The 17,500-nt window shown below is 43.8% G+C and overlaps 4 protein-coding genes across 4 annotated transcripts in view; 1 reads left to right on the plus strand and 3 right to left on the minus strand.

The window, feature by feature from the left end:
* Positions 1 to 6,483, minus strand: part of adam19b (ADAM metallopeptidase domain 19b) — a gene marked incomplete at both ends in the record, with an annotated part of 34,111 nt that extends 27,628 nt beyond the window's left edge. Inside the window, 3 exons of the mRNA XM_080526949.1 lie at positions 3,338 to 3,408; positions 3,918 to 4,036; positions 6,468 to 6,483. Coding sequence (XP_080383075.1) covers positions 3,338 to 3,408; positions 3,918 to 4,036; positions 6,468 to 6,483 — 206 coding nt within the window. The remainder of the gene's footprint in view (positions 1 to 3,337; positions 3,409 to 3,917; positions 4,037 to 6,467) is intronic.
* Positions 6,436 to 9,604, minus strand: thg1l (tRNA-histidine guanylyltransferase 1-like). Its single transcript, XM_080525800.1, has 6 exons — positions 9,214 to 9,604; positions 8,708 to 8,884; positions 8,244 to 8,413; positions 7,781 to 7,869; positions 6,996 to 7,103; positions 6,436 to 6,772 (listed from the first exon to the last, which is right to left on the minus strand). The coding sequence occupies exons 1-6, from the start codon at positions 9,405 to 9,407 to the stop codon at positions 6,611 to 6,613; spliced, it is 900 nt and encodes a 299-aa protein (XP_080381926.1). The 5' UTR covers positions 9,408 to 9,604; the 3' UTR covers positions 6,436 to 6,610.
* Positions 9,605 to 10,265: 661 nt separating this feature from the next.
* lsm11 (LSM11, U7 small nuclear RNA associated) lies at positions 10,266 to 12,480 on the plus strand (the record flags this gene model as incomplete). Its single annotated transcript, XM_080526950.1, has 4 exons — positions 10,266 to 10,740; positions 10,943 to 11,082; positions 11,686 to 11,769; positions 12,034 to 12,480. 4 exons carry the CDS (start codon positions 10,266 to 10,268, stop codon positions 12,478 to 12,480), a joined length of 1,146 nt encoding a protein of 381 aa, XP_080383076.1.
* Positions 12,481 to 16,778: 4,298 nt separating this feature from the next.
* mmp17b (matrix metallopeptidase 17b) overlaps positions 16,779 to 17,500 on the minus strand; it is a gene marked incomplete at both ends in the record, with an annotated part of 9,806 nt that continues 9,084 nt past the window's right edge. The window contains 2 exons of the mRNA XM_080526951.1: positions 16,779 to 17,149; positions 17,387 to 17,500. The exon at positions 17,387 to 17,500 is cut by the window's right edge and continues 135 nt beyond it. Coding sequence (XP_080383077.1) covers positions 16,779 to 17,149; positions 17,387 to 17,500 — 485 coding nt within the window. The remainder of the gene's footprint in view (positions 17,150 to 17,386) is intronic.

Here is a 17,500-nt window from a genome sequence, read left to right on the forward strand (position 1 = left end):
TCTTATAATGAAATATTCATTCTTGTGAAAATCATTCAAACTATGTAATGCTCCCTGTTGTTAGTGTTTTGTAGGTCAGACTGTTATGAATGACAGTGTATGCTTTCTGAGTGAACATTTTGCCAGTGTATGGTTGAACGAGCTTCTTTTGAGACATGAATGAAGTGATTGGCCAACATGCATGTTAGTAATGCAGATTGTATGAAGAGTTGTGACTCTGTGACTTCAGTATTGAACACTGTGACTTAGTGACCGTAAAAAACTGTAATCATAATAATAATAATAATAATAATAATAATAATAATAATAATAATAGTAATAGTAATAATAATAATAATGGTGTGTAATGAACTATAGTTCATTGTTTTGTCGATCGACACTGTCGACAACTAGAATTCAAGAAATTACATCTAGTCTACACTTTGGAGTGACATGCAATAACATACTATCACAATACACAATTTCCTAACGAATACTACAATAGCTCTGTAAAATCTCAGGGGGAGTTTAAACTGTTTCTAAACAACTGTTTCTAAACAACTGTTTCCTAAAGAACTGACACCTTCCGCTTTTGCGTCATCCTGTGAGGATATTATCAGTTAGAGCCATGAATGAAGTGATTGGCCAACATGCATGTTAGTAATGCAGATTGTATGACGAGTTGTGACTCTGTGACTTCAGTATTGAACACTGTGACTTAGCGACCGTAAAAAACTGTAATAATAATAATAATAATAATAATAATAATAATAATAGTAATAATAATAATAATGGTGTGTAATGAACTATAGTTCATTGTTTTGTCGATCGACACTGTCGACAACTAGAATTCAAGAAATTACATCTAGTCTACACTTTGGAGTGACATGCAATAACATACTATCACAATACACAATTTCCTAACGAATACTACAATAGCTCTGTAAAATCTCAACCAGGGGGAGTTTAAACTGTTTCTAAACAACTGTTTCTAAACAACTGTTTCCTAAAGAACTGACACCTTCCGCTTTTGCGTCATCCTGTGAGGATATTATCAGTTAGAGCCATTAGGAAACTAGTGTCATCACAGCAAAAAAATACTGACACACACACACACACACACACACACACACACACACACTCCTTAACGCTGATGCTAATCAATCCTCCAGAAGGTAATCTCACGGTGTGACCCCTTGCTGAGAGGAGTGGGGGTCTTCTCTCTGGGGGGACGGTCAGTCAGACGCAGCGGAGTCACGGTCTGTGTGTGTGTGTGTGTGTGTGTGTGTGTGTGTGTGTGTGTGTGCGTCTGTGTCCCAGGGCTAGGTGTTGCAGCTGGGGCTGTCCTCAAAACGGGTTGGGTACAGCCACTTCTCCAATAATGGCTCATTATGAAACAGACTGAAGCTCATTATGAAACAGACTGAAGCTCAGCTTCTACCCCAGGGCCATCCAGGCCCTGAACACAGCAAATACCTAGGTTCTGGGCCCTGGACAGTCTGGACGGATTGATGGCAGCTGCTGGATTGAAAAAATCAGGTGTAGTGCTGAGGCACAAATGTGTACATTTCAAGCCTGCAAACTGCGACACTTTAAATGAATGTGCAATAACACTATGTGCAATATGACAACCCTAGTCGTCTTATCTGTACAGTATAGTATAGTGGACAGTGTACATAGCCTTTATTTATGTAAACCAGCTCCTTTCCCTTCTTGTTTTTTTCTTTCCTAGCACCAGGGGAGCCACCCCTCCCAAATTTCGTTGTTTGGTACCTGTACTATAGCAATGACAATAAAGACCATTCATTCATTCATTCATTCATTCAATTCCTGTATGTTCAGATCCTATGATAATGAAACTTTACAATTCAATCCTCATCCATGACACTACTCCCTGTCAATATGTCATCCATGACACTACTCCCTGTCAATATGTCATCCATGACACTACTCCCTGTCTCAACATGACATCCATGACACTACTCCCTGTCTCAACATGTCATCCATGACACTACTCCCTGTCTCAACATGTCATCCATGACACTACTCCCTGTCTCAACATGTCATCCATGACACTACTCCCTGTCTCAACATGTCATCCATGACACTACTCCCTGTCTCAACATGTCATCCATGACACTACTCCCTGTCTCAACATGTCATCCATGACACTACTCCCTGTCTCAACATGTCATCCATGACACTACTCCCTGTCTCAACATGTCATCCATGACACTACTCCCTGTCAATATGTCATCCATGACACTACTCCCTGTCTCAAAATGTCATCCATGACACTACTCCCTGTCTCAACATGTCATCCATGACACTACTCCCTGTCTCAACATGTCATCCATGACACTACTCCCTGTCTCAACATGACATCCATGACACTACTCCCTGTCAACATGTCATCCATGACACTACTCCCTGTCTCAACATGTCATCCATGACACTACACCCTGTCAACATGTCATCCATGACACTACTCCCTGTCTCAACATGTCATCCATGACACTACTCCCTGTCTCAACATGTCATCCATGACACTACTCCCTGTCTCAACATGTCATCCATGACACTACTCCCTGTCAATATGTCATCCATGACACTACTCCCTGTCTCAACATGACATCCATGACACTACTCCCTGTCTCAACATGTCATCCATGACACTACTCCCTGTCTCAATATGACATCCATGACACTACTCCCTGTCAATATGTCATCCATGACACTACTCCCTGTCTCAACATGTCATCCATGACACTACTCCCTGTCTCAACATGTCATCCATGACACTACTCCCTGTCAATATGTCATCCATGACACTACTCCCTGTCTCAACATGTCATCCATGACACTACTCCCTGTCTCAACATGTCATCCATGACACTACTCCCTGTCAATATGTCATCCATGACACTACTCCCTGTCAATATGTCATCCATGACACTACTCCCTGTCTCAATATGTCATCCATGACACTACTCCCTGTCTCAACATGTCATCCATGACACTACTCCCTGTCTCAACATGTCATCCATGACACTACTCCCTGTCATGTCATCCATGACAGCGTTTGCCCTGGGAGCCTCTTCCTGTCACCCTCCTGTTGTCAGAGAGCAGCGGCCCCGCCCACTTAACAGCTTGCTTCCTGCGTCCACCCTAGGCATACATATCCGGTGTCATCCATCCATCCTTCTCTCCCTCCCTACCTCCCTCCCTCCCTTCCTCCCTCCACCACCCTCCCTGTCCCTGCAAGGAAACTGACCCTTATCCATCTGACTGTGCAATCTGTGCAAAACATATGGTGTCGTCAAAACGCCTGTAGGCTGTGGAGATGTTAGGGACTCACTGGTTCTTGTGTAGGTGCAGCCTGAGCTCCTCTCCCTGGGCCGTGATCAGGACGTCTGCCTCAGAGGGACGCTGGTAAGAAACATAGGTACAGTACATCTGGATTACTCATCTGGACTGCATTGATACGGCCATGCAGTCACTAGGATGGTCAATGGGATTAGGGGTTCTGTAAACATCTTCTCCATGTGGGATTACATGGAGGGAATGGGATCAGAACAGAAGTGAGAAGAAGTGAGTGTAAGATACAAGTGGTGTGACTAATGGCTTAAAACCCTATAGATCAGTATCAGTGGAGGCTGGTGGAGGTAGAAATCGGAGGACAGGCTCATTCGCATGGAATGAGGAACGGTATCCAACACAGCACACAATAACAACAACGAAGCTACACACGCGTGTGTTTGATAGCATTCCCCATTCCTCTGTGCCGTGCATTACAATGAGCCCGTCCTCCGATTTCTACCTCCACCAGCCTCCCCTGAGATCATATACTGTAAATCAGTGGGTGTGAACGTAGGGGCCAAAGGACACCCTGCACAGTAGAGAGCTATCAGATGAGACATCAGATGAGAGGGTCTTACCTCCTCTCCATTGGAAGACCTCTTGTGTCTGGCAGGCTGCAGCCACTGGGGATAGGTAATCTCATAGCTCTCTATGCCGGGATCTAGTCTGCTCCTCTGAGTGCTCTGCCTCCCCTCCACTGCAGACAAGAATGACAAATATATGAGGTGGGGACACCAGATAATGATTGATTGATTGATATCTAATTAATGTAGTCTGCAAAGAGGCAGACATGTTTGAATGGCCATGCCTCTATAGTAAGAAAAAGACAAGGAGCTAATGTACTCACAGAAAAAGTTTAACTTTCTTCAAGTAGAAAAGTAGAAATGGTTACAATGGCTACAATTGAAATGGCTACTGTCTTTTACAATAAACTATGGACAACTGAATACATACATAAAAACACACAAAAACATCCATTTCGATCAGCAATTTCTTTTGAAGCAGTAAAGATAAAAGAGATTGAAACAGTTCTGTCATTATGGAAAACGTATTAAATATAATTAACAATGAATAAGAATTAAGGCCTAATACAGTATTAGTATTATTGTGAATACAGACTTAACACATAATATATATAATAAAACATGAACCAACGTAATGCAAAGTTCAAATGCTGTTGCCATAGTTATTTATCATTAAAGCCGCATACACATATCAATGCAATGGTTTCCTTATAATAAGGCTACCGAAATGAATAAAAATGACTTACCGTTATACGCGTCTTCCCCAGATACAGTAGAGCCCACACAGAAAAGAAAAGAGATGAAATACAGACACAGTCCAGACGGTACAGCACCATAACACACATCAAAGCGGGTTATACCTACTCCTGGACACATTCTAAAAGAATGAAGCTAAAAAAACTAAAACCGGCAAGCTGCCAACTGAAACAGTTGTGCACAGTCTAAAATAAATGCATGCAACGGGTATACAGTTCCCGGTGTCCGGTCCGGTGTACCGCGGCTGTTTTATTTACAATAGCAGCATCGCGTTTCTGTATCTATCTATAGGATGCTTCCACAGAACACCAGAGCATCTCTTTCATTCACACAACCCCTCCCCTAGAGCGGCCCGTCACGGCAGAAGGGACGGGTGACTGTCTGTCTGTCCTTTATTGTTCGGTCCATCACAATTCCCTCGAAATAGTCGTACGTCCACGAGGACATCGCAATTCGACGCACTATTATTGTGTTCTGTGATAATCATAATATGTCAAATGATCACCGAGTCGCATAGCCTACTGTAGATTTGTAGATGGTTAATATTCTCCTCCTGTAAGAATGCAGCAGTCATCCCGTCTAATTTTACAATACAGAATAAGATGATCGCAATGCTGGGCCGCAAGATTCCAATCGGTTGAATGTCCTCGTGTAAAAGAATATATATATACATTATATAACATAATCATATATATAATATAATATTTTAATAAATATATAATAACTCAATCTTATTTAGACAACATCAACGGTAAAGAATGCACAGCATGGATTTACCCCACAAAGACGTACAACTTTCTCATACTATTGACCATATTGAAAGAAATAACAATAGTGTAAATAAATGTTGAACATGTTAATTTATGACTACAATATTGACGTGGATTTTGTCAAATGTTTGCTGAGCTTCGATTTTTTTTTAGCACAGCCCACTGGTTGTGGGCAGAGGGACATACAGTATGTCCATGCTGTGTGCTTGGCTGACTCTTACTGGGCAAGTTTACTGTTATGGTAATATGCACTTGGTAACAGTGATCTTAACCAGTGGTTCACATATAGTGGATTGAGTGAACATAGTGTATAGGTTCTGGCTAGAACTACTACTTATAAATAAATCTGCATGTAAACTCCCTGGAGCTAGGTCTTAAATAACCCCCTAAAAGACCAAGCCCAGACACCATACAGTAGGATGCCAAGCAAGCATTCACCATCCACTCTTACTGAAGCCAGGGTGTGTTAAATATGTCCCACTGCCAGTTTGATATTCTTAGAAGTGGCGAGGGTGCGTGCAGCCACATTCATCCAGGTCTAAATGGAGTCCTGGCAGCACCACAAGACTGTAATTTATTGGACAGATATTGATATTGATGTTATCCCATTCCTCTTTACGAGAAACCTGCTGTAATATTGAACTTCGTGGGCTGAAACATTAATATTCAAAGACTAAGAATTGTCCTTTGTGTATTGAAATGGTGACATTTGATATTTACACCCCCAGACAAAGATGACAGCATGCCTCTATGTTGGGGAGAGAGAGAGAGAGAGGGAGAGAGAGGGATTGCCCACTGTGGATGAGGCAGATGCTCTTCACAGTGTGAGATCGCCAGAGCTCTCAGCAGTTAACTGGCCTACACTCCCATCTCTGCATGCTAACTCAATAGCAGGCATGCTACATCTCAGTGAGTTCAACACGTTGCAGAATGGCCAATGATTACTTTGTCGGAGGGATATTGTGGGTTGTTCTCTTGGTAACTGTAAAGCATCAACAACAGAAAACATAATGATCATGGTTTAATGGTTAAAAAGAGCAATCATAATGAAACATTTTGTTAAATGAGCAAATAGCACCAGTGTATTCAGTCATGATGCTTGTGTCTTGAGGGTCCCTCTGAATAATCTGTCAGCTATCGATGGGAGTGATCTGTCCACTCCGACCAGAACGTTCCAAACACTGTGTGTCCCGTCTCATATCAGACAAAGTTACATTTCCACTAGCAGTCGTCATCTTCCAGAATGTCTGGGTGTTCCTCCCAGAACTGGTCCCCTATAATGTCACAGTGGTGGGTGTGAACCTTTTTCCTGGAGCGGACTACAGACACCTCCTTCTCTTCCTCTTTCGGAAGTTTAATATGTTTGGTCACTGTTTCATCCACCTAGGAATGAGTGATAGGGATCAAATGAGTTAACAGCATTTGAAGAAGGCCGAATTGTCATTGAATTCAAATGATTTATTAATTCCCACTCATACGTTTTCATTTTATTGGATAGAGATAGTGAAGATACACAGGAAAGTAAGGAGAAGAGGGCATGTCAGCGGGGCATGGGCCGGATTCGAACCCATGCCGACATGGGCATATGAGTTTCCCAAGCACTCACCTTCTCCCAGATGAGTGTTGTGCCCTTCTTATGGAGGAGAGACTCGTTGTTGTAGTTTATATCAAACTCAGAAAATAATATCTCATTTTTATCTGCAGCCATTGTTCCCTGAGAGAGAGAGAGAGAAAGAACAGTAGAAAGTAAATGTGAAAGGATAAACTCTGAGCTGGAATTTGTTCCTCTTTGATCCTCTCTCTCCATCGTCCATTCATTCATATCATGGACTCCTATCTCTTTTTTTGACATGTGACTCATTCTCTCCATCGAAGAGACTTAGATACTAAACCACTGTTGCATCCCGTCACAATCACAACCCTCTCTTATCATCTTACCCCCCCCACCCACCCCATCCCTCTGATCTAATATAGTCTGTTCTAATTGCTGTGTGGGAGAGGTGTGATTGGTTGAGGTCATTCTATAGGCCTGACTCATGTCCTGTGTGTGCAGGGGTTTTCCTGCATAGAGAATTATGAGGCTGCCGCCTCCATCACAATATAGAATATTGTGTTTTCCTTTACATAAATAATTACATTTCCACCATAAATTGATGCAGAAAAGGCACAAATTGGTGCATATAAATGTTATTATAATAATAATCACCAGAATGCAAGAAATTAAGTGTTTGGTGGTCATTTAAGGACCCCCAGACAGCCCCGCTTCATGGGCCCCCTCCCCTGATGTCAAACACCACTGGTACCATTTTGAGCCAGGAAAAACCCTGGTGTGTGTGTGTGTGTTAGAATGATAACAGTCCACAGTTGTTATTTAGCTAATCCCACTCTCACCTTTAAGCGATCCTCTGCCTGGGTCGTGGTGAGCCCACCCTTTTGCACCAATGTCCAAAACACTGTGTTGTACATGTTATTGATATGACCTGGAGAGGAACACACACACACACACACACACACACACACACACACACACACACACACACACACACACACACACACACACACACACACATTACAAACAGGATGTACATAGAAGCCTAATTACAAAAAAAATCTGATTTGGCCCAAGGTTTACAAAGCTTCCAAGTAGGACAAATTGACTAGAATTGACCATTAAATGCCATTCTGAATGACATTCTTTTTTTCTTGCAATCAAAATGCTGATGCCTTTTCCCAAAAATTACGAGTGTCTCCAATTTTGTTTACATTCTGCAGTTTTTGACGTACAGACTTTCATAGTGTGTGTGTGTGTGTGTGTGTGTGTGTGTGTGTACACGATTGTCTTCTGTGTGCTTACAGTCAGCTTGCCTCCAACTCAAGTAATCTTTCAGGTTACGGTTGCTAGGATACAGGACCACCCTGCCGTCGAACCCTGGGGGGTAGAGGAGGGTCTGCTCCCCAAAGTATTCCTTCCAGTAGAACACATATGAGGAGGAGAACTGGGAGGCCACATGGGTCATCAGCTTACTGCAGGGAGGGACAGGTGAGAGGGTTGGAGAGGAGGTAGAGGTGGGGAGGAAAGACAGAGGGTTCAAAACCCTTAATTCCTGTCCATTCTCACACATACAAAACATTAACATGGACACACAACAACATACTATGAGACGGTGAAAAAGAATCTATGATATACATTTGAATGGACAGGTTGGGCTTCAGGTACCGCAGTGGAGGTAGAAATGGGAGGACAGTTCACACGTGTTTGATACCATTCCTCATTCCTTTCCATTCTGCCTCCACCATCCTCCGCAGGTGTTACCGTACCTGGCTCTTCTCTTGAACCAATTGGAGCTCCTCTTGAAGACGAAGCTGAACTCGTCGCTCTGTCCGTACGAGACGATGACGTCATCCATGTCTTCCATGACAGAGCGGGCGCTGCGGGTCATCAGGCCCAGGGCTCTGTTGTCATTGGGCTTGGCAAAGTTGTGCTGCTCCGAAAACCTACAGACACACAGGCACGAAGAGTCAGTTCTCTACAATACATATAGCTCAAAGACAAAGACAGACTAGACTCTTCTCATGTCACCCTGTTTTTAAAGGGGGGGCATCTCAGTGTTGTCATCTCCTTGTCTCCTCCCTCTGCACTGATCTGAAAGCACTTGAGAAAGGAACGCCTTGAAGTGGGAACATTCAGACTTTGTTGTCTTCACTTGTACCTCTTTTATAGACTAGTTTAGACAGTGAGGTCGTCTCGTTCCCAGACAGCCTGGTGGTGACGAGGAGACTGGAGGACAACATTAACACATGTCATTCTTATCTAGGCTACTTACTTGTGGAAGTTGCGCCCGTCCAATCGCACGACGATGTAACAGTTTCGCAGACAGGTGTCATCCGTTTCGAAGTTGCGGACGTACTCGAACTTACTCTTTGCCATTCTAGCGCTGGTACCGAAACTGGCTCCTGATTTGAGGATGAATGTCGTTAGGCCTACGGGGAGTCTTCTGCACGCCGTCCAAATAAACATCAGGGGTCTTTTGGGACACAAGCAGTGTAAGGTTAGTCAGCTACTCATCCTCTTTCTCTCTCTAAAGCCCTCTATATCTTTCAAGTAGCCCAGGTCTCTGACAAAGTAAGACTGCTAGCCAACGCCACCTATTTACAAATAGTTATCGGCTCATGATTAATACTTCTTAAACTAGTATAACTTAGAATTGAATTTAGAAGAAGTATTGACATGGCAAGCTTAGATCGCAGGCTATAAACACACGTTTTCCCCATTGATCGTAAACAGTCCATCAATGATATGGGTCCGTAGTACAGCAAACGCTTACAACCTGAGTTCCGAGACCGATACAGACAGACCCTCACTAAGGGAAGAAAAACAACAACAACGAATAAGAGTAGTCGTTAACAGAAGAAAAAAAAGAAAAAAAAGCAAAGGGGGATTGCATGGAAGAAGCAACTGTTTAACATGTTTCCAGTCATCAATGATAATGGATACGATTTGTTTTTTCGGATTGATCGGGTTGGGCTCTAATCAACCACATCAGCGCCCTCGTGTGGTCAAAATATAGATATCAACGGAAGGAGACTCAGGCTGTGTTCGGAATGGCATACTAGCATACTACTCATACTAGATATGACGTAGATTTTGAGTATGCAGTGCGTTCACACTGTAGATTATGTGAAATTTGAGTATGCAAGAAATGTATACTAGATTTTCGGTCGGCTGGTATTGGCATACGTATTATGAATTTAGTAAGCAGTATGCAGTATATACTAATTGAGTATGCTAGTATGCCATTTCGAACACAGCCATCAACGGAATGAGACTTATTAAATCCCCATAATTCATAGCTGCTCCATCAACGTTGTTTCAAACATGGAGGAGAGGGAAAGAAGAGGAGAGAAAACAACTGGCACCGAAGAGAAAGCAGCACCATCAAGTCCACGTGCTCCAAATGTCGCTACGGAGCCTGTGGGATCGGACCCTGATCGTGACACGGCTGGAGACGAGGAGGATCTCCACGCCAAGCTGGATGTAAGCTCCGATAAGTTTGATCCGCTACTGGCCTTATACGCCCCGACAGTGCCTCTACCCTACCCTAATATCAAGTGCTTCAACAACGTCGCCGAGTATGAGAGCTTCCTCAAGGGAGGCCGGGGCAGAGCGAAGCCGGAGAATGTGGAGAAAAAGCAGCGCAAAGCCATGAAGGGCGTAGCGGACCCGGAGCGCATCGAGCGACTGAGGAAACTGATGGTGCACAACGCCGTGCCCGAGGAAGGCGAGGGCAGCAGGGCTACAAGACACTCCAGAAGGAACAAGGCTCCTAAGAATGTCCTGACAAGGATGCCTCGTATGTCATGATTGTTTTCTAACTTACTACAACCATTTGTCTGTAGCCTAGATGTGACATGACTTGACTAGTAGCATTGCATTATTACCCTTATCCTTATAAGTTGTGTGTTCATAGCTGCTCTACTGTACATTGTGATTAGGCTATGTCAGTTGATGATATCAAAGTGAACAGATTGTTTTTCTGCTCCCTGTCTGTGCAGTTCATGCCGGAAGTCCTTTAGGGGAGTTGCATCGCTGTGTGGAGGAGAGGATACGGGTGAAGGTTCACATCAGGACATTTAAGGGTCTACGAGGAGTGTGCTCTGGCTTCATTGTGGCTTTTGACAAGTTCTGGAACATGGTAAGTCCTTCCATAGCTCCAACGCGGCACTCTCGTTACATTTCATTTCATGTCATAATGGCTTGTCGTACCTTGGGACTTAATTCAACCATAAGTGCCCTGACCTGATCAGCATCACTTATCCCAGTTTTTAAAGTATCCACATACTCTCCGTCATCAACAAAATGCCCAAAAGGCTACTTAATACAAATGAACTTCATCCACATTGCAATTGCATTTCCGCTTATATGTTTACAATTATGGGGTTTAGCCAAACATCCTTTGGTTTACCGGCACACTATGCAGAAACGTGGACCGCCATGTTTGAGTTTTCCACTGTGGCTTCGGATATGAAGTTGATTTTGTAGTAATGCTGATCAGGTGAGGGTAACTAATCGTTAAATGAAGTCCCAAGCTCCGGCAAGCCATTACGATGACACTCCATCTCATTCAACAATATGAAGTGTCATGTCGGAGCTAGTCCGTCCCCTGGCCCCCAACTCCACGCTCTCCAGTTTTCCTATCTGATGCAAGCAAATATCCCCATGGCTCCGTCATGACATTACTAATGTAGCCACAGTATGTCAGTGTCCTGTCTCACAGCTCCTTCTCCCTCCCTGACAGGCGATGGTGGACGTAGATGAGACATACAAGGAGCCTCTGCGGGGAGAAGCATTCTACCATGAGAAAGCCCTCACTGTCACTCGGGTAGGTTACTTGGGAGAGGCCCCCTAACTGAAAATGAACAGTTAATCTGTGATCCAGTAGAAGTAGTCCTCCAGACTCAGGTTTTGGGAAAAGGCAGGCACACATTGTATCACTCTTGACAAAGAAACAGCCATCCAATCTCATAAACTGCTACACCAACTCTACCATGTACATCATTGTATACATGTATGAGTCGTTGTCGTACAAACTGACTCATATCTCTTGTTGTCTCTGTAACTCCCATCTCCCCCATCACTCCCCCAGCTCTTTGATAAGCTAAAACTCCAGGAATGTCCAGAAGAGGGTGCAAGTGAGAAGAAGCACACAGGCAAGGGGAAGACCAGGACCCTCCAGACTCAGCTTGGGACCCAGAAACAGACCCCAACCAGGCTGCCTCCACACCCCACCACAGACACACAGGGAGGGGACCAGAGTAGAGAGGACACCAGGGGAAGAGACGGCAGAGAGGGGCATACTAAGGGAGTGTATACCAAAACAGACCCCAGACGAGTAAAGGACATAGTGGGGACCCCTGAGAGGGATGACCCCACAGCCCAGGGGGTCTCAGTAAAGAGCCATGCATCAGAGACTGGAGACCAGGGGCTCCAGAAGAAAGGGTCCCAGCCCTATGGGAGGGTCCACACACGTCACATCAACCAGCTCTTCATACGGGGGGAGAATGTGCTCCTTGTCAACCTGCAACCACTCTGAATTGTAATTTAATTCCTTTACATAATCAGAGACTGATTTAGACCTTGTTTGTGGAATCCCATACCCAGTCAATGAAATTATTTTTAAAAAACACCTATCAGACACTACTGCCCTGGTAACTGCTGAGCCCAGTATTTAAAAACTAGTTTAATCTAGATTATTTTTGTAGATTATTTATTTTTTGTCTATCTGGCAGACAGTAATGTAGGGGATCAGCCATCTTGATCTGATTCTGGATAGCAAACAAATAATTTAATGTGTTTAAATTTAAATTGAATGTTTTGAAATATTGGGCCCTGGGGGGTATTCCATCAATGTCGGTAAAAGAAAATCTAGGTTTATTTTGATAAGTCTCGTGAGAAAAATAAGACTGGATTTTCCTTTAGCGACACTGATGGAATACCCTCCTGGTAATCTGTTTATGTACTCTGCAAGGCTACATCGTCCTCTTGTTTGGCAAAAGAAATGACAAGTTGTCTAAATCAGACAGACATGGCACCTCGTTTGCAGTCTGTTCAGAATCACAGCATGGGATTATTGGAGTTTCCTCCACTGAAGCCTGTTCTACCAAGACCTACTGTATTTACAGAAGATGAAATAGGAGTGAATACACACTGTTATATCATATTGATATGTATTCTGTAATGGCTAAAAAATAAATATGGGTTTTCTGATGATAGAATATTGCCAAATTGTTTATTTTTATTATCTATGCATCTATGAGCTGATGATGCTGATATCTATTATATATATATGAATACATATTCATATATATAGTGACAGATCTATAGATCGTCTTAAGAGGGGAGCGAGACAACTAACACACATCAGACTGATGTTAGCCTACCTGATACATTTTGTGTATGTTCTGTATGTCACACAGCTCCACTAAAGTGAACCAGAGACCCAGTTCTGCTGGCTGCAGAAATTAAAGGATTTGAGTAATAAAATATGTTTGTCGTTTCTGTGTCTGGTCTGTATCTGTTGTTTATTATTATTTCATTGTTATCTATTGTTAACAAGTTTTTAGAAATTTCTGCAAATTGAAACACCTCGTGCATAAGTATTCATACCCTTTGCAATGACACTTAAAATGAGCTAAAAAGCTAAAATGTCATCAACAAATCACTCAATAAGTTTCAACCCTAAGAGTCCATAATAGTTTATGTAATTTTGGAATTAATATCTTTGTTTTTATAGGGTCTCTGATTTGCATAGGAATCAATTACAGTTTCCTCAAACACAATGACCAAAACTTGAAGACTTTAATTTGTAAACTTTTATTCTGAAACTTTTTTTCTGACTTATTCGGAAACTTCTTTTTTGGGGACTTTAATTCAGAAACTTTTTTGGGGGGGGACTTTTATTCTGAACCTTTTTTTTTCTCGGAGTTTTATTCATAAACTTTTTTTTTCAGACTTTTATTCCGAAAACAAATTTTCAGTGGAGAAATTAAAACAAACCGGGCTCACGCGGTACGGCATGGGTCGGCACGGTAGTGGAAAAGCGCCATAACATGACACAACACAACATGCGGGATGACCTGGCCTGGAAGGACAACACTAAAGGCACCATCAAGAGGGCACAACAGCGGCTATACACCCTGAGATGCCTCAAGAAACAACACAGCAAGCAGGAGATGCTGGTGGCCTTCTACCACGGCGCAGTGGAGAGTATCCTCACCTTCGGCATCTCCAACTGGTACCACAGCTGCACGGCAGCGGAGAGAAGCGATCTACAGAGAGTCGTGAGAACAGCACAGAGGATCACCGGCGCCCCCCTCCCCTCTCTGGAGGAGCTGTACAAAACACGCTGTCTCAGGAGGGCCTCCAAGATCTCCAAGGACCCGACCCACCCTGGGCACGAACACTTTGTCAAGCTGCCCTCGAACAGGAGGTACAGGACCCCGGCCGCTAAGACAAACAGACTGAAGGACAGCTTCTACCACAGGGCCGTCAAGGCCCTGAACACAGAAAAGGCCTAAGTTCTGGGCCCAGGACAGTCCGGACGGATTGTATGGCAGCTAGTGCTGAGGCACAAACATGTACATTTTCATGCCTGCAAACTGTGACACTTTAAAATAATGTGAAAAAATACTTTCTTGTGAAATATGACAACCCTAGTTGACTATCTGTGCAGTATAGTACAGTGGATTGTGTACATAGCCTCTATTGATGTAAACCAGCTCCTTACCTTCTTGTGATTTTTATGCATCTATGCTTTTTCCAAAATGTGTTTCTTTTTCCTTTCCTAAACACCAGGGGAGCCTCCCCTCCTAAATTTCGTTGTTTGGTACCTGTACTGTAGCAATGACAAATAAAGTCTATCTATCTATAACATAGTCACGCATGCGTAAATTGAAAATAAAATTGTCGCCTTCAAAATAAAAGCAATGCAACTGTACTGGACTCATTGCCTACACTTACAGCCATACAGCCATATGCATGCGGCCCGGGGGCCGTACAATGCCCAGGTCTGGTCTATATACCCATCAATAGTTCACACTGCAGCAACAGCAGCATCACATCCGAGATACAGTGCCAACTAAGTTACAGTAATAATGCTCTACAACAAAACTAGAGAAGTAGGCTACCTACAAAAATGTTCTGATGCCAAAAGCGCTCTTTTTTTTTCTCTCTCTCTCTCACACACACACACACACACACACACACACACACACACACACACACACACACACACACACATATACACTTTTCTCAGTACACAATATCCCATGCCATTTTTAACAAAAACACAATGTGAGAATGATGAAATGATAGGCTACATGATAGAAGAGACGCTCTATCATAGCCTAAGCCTACAATATGCATTTTTTTTTATTATTAACATTTTATCACAAATCAAACACAATACAAACAATAACAACAAATACAACACAAAACAGCAGACAAACAAAAAACAAAAGTGAAGAATTCTGATTCTGGCACAGAGAAAGGGATGCTTGAAATTCAAAAGATGATGGCTGAACAACCAACAAAGGTTTCTTTTAAGTCAGTAAAATTACTTGGTAGAGACTATGCACGTAGGCAACACCCCATCGATGGGGAGGGGGAAAAAAACTGAATTTTGTTTAGGTACTGTGTGATCATCTACCGTATTTTCCGGACTATAAGTCGCGCTTTATTTCATAGTTTGGCTGGTCCTGCGACTTATAGTCAGGTGCAACTTATATATCAAAATATATAATTTCATACGGACTGACATGAACCAAGGAGTAAACATTACCGTCTACAGCCGACAGAGGGCGCTCTGGGCCGCTCTGGGCTTGTGACAACTATATGCTGCTCCTATACCCCTGAAGAAGTTATCTAAAACATTAGCCGGAAAATACGGTAGTAATGTGTAGTTATGTGTTTGTAGCATGTTCATGTTTTATCAGCATGTTGTGATGTGCTTAACATGCAGAGCAGCCGTCTAGCTAGCGCAATGGAGCGAAGGAGCATCGCTGGAGCATCTGAAACCAGCGATGGAGCACCTAAAACCATTGTATTTGTTTGTTTTGGTTCAGGGCTATTTTCTCCTCTAGTTAGTTTGAGGTGTACCAACATTCAAATAAGCATAACTTCTTCAATTATTTCACATGATGACACATCATTTGCTTACAATCTGCACTTTCATAATCTGCAAAAACTGAAAAATGACCGTGCCGACTTCGTCCACCTTTCACCAGCTGCTGTCACATTTGGTTGTCAGGGCAGCTAGCTGGCGAACGGCATCTAGCTCAGTGTTTCTCAACCGGGGAGCCGCGGAACCTTGAAGAACTCACAGCGAGGAAGACTGAGTTGGTGCTAGCACTGTTAAATACAGCAGCCGTGGTGATTCCTCTGCCGTGCCAATGGAACGGAGGGGTGAACGAAGGAGAACGTTGCAGAGTAATGGGACATATCGTAAAGATGGATAGAGTAGGCACCTGCTATCTTTCCCAATCATTGCATTTGTGACAGCATGAGGGGTGCCATGTAGTCAACTAGGGTGGAACTTCCTATGAGTTGAGGGAAGGCATCAGCCAATTGGATCAACACTTTTTCTTCAATAAGTTCGTGTTGTCGAGAAAAGTCAATGGTTTTCAGGTTTATGAAGCCATCCGCTGGTGCCAATAAACAGCTGACCTGAGACACGAGAGCTGAGTGGATACTACACTCCAGCACAGTCGGTGGAACCACCAACGGCCACATAAATCACAGAAGCTAAAGAAAGTTGACTACATGGCCCTACCCATACAATCACAGTTAATTCAGGGGAGTGTGCCATCTAACTCTATGGGATGCATCCAAACATCACACAGTTAGCAGAGGGTGGAGAGTCAGCACCAGGAGAACTATGATGCGCCCAAACCCCACCCCTGTTGCTCCATTCAGGCAAATGCAAGGCCAGTGCTGCAGTCCCTCTCTGTCCGTATCTCTGTTTCTGTGTGTGTCCAGGTCTGGATCCCTCCTCCGGCCGCCCCTCCCCTCCCCCCATCTCTCACGAAGCTCTTGCCGTTCCGTGGGCGGAGAGAGAGAGAGAGAGAGATCGCCTGGCTCCGGCGAGGCGGGGTGTGGGCAGTCCAGCCAATCGGTGGCCAGAGATCTAGGGTATCCTGCCTCCGGGGCAGAGCCTGGGTAGGGAAACTTCCAGTAGGAATGTCCTTTGAAGAGGTAGATGGAGCCTGTGGGAGTGTGAGGGGGGAGGAGCTTAGTGTATGATGACATGATTACATTCACCACAGGACACATATACTGTACAGATGTGAGGCATCAAGGACACACACACACACACACACGTACACACACACACACACACACACACACACTCACACTCACACACACACTTTCTCTCTCTCTCTCTCTCTCTCTCTCTCATATTCATCTTTGACGTAGACTCTCTCCCTCTCTCTCTGTCTCACCGTCTGTATCTGTGGTGATGCCGTTCACTCCGTCTCTGAGGAGTTTGGTCCAGGCCTCACCGTGCTCCTCTCCCTCCTCTCCCATCTCCCCCCACACAGGCCCCTCCTCTGGGT

The sequence above is a fragment of the Nansenia antarctica genome, assembly GCF_963989245.1.
Source record: "Nansenia antarctica genome assembly, chromosome: 3".
NCBI lineage: Eukaryota > Metazoa > Chordata > Actinopteri > Argentiniformes > Microstomatidae > Nansenia > Nansenia antarctica.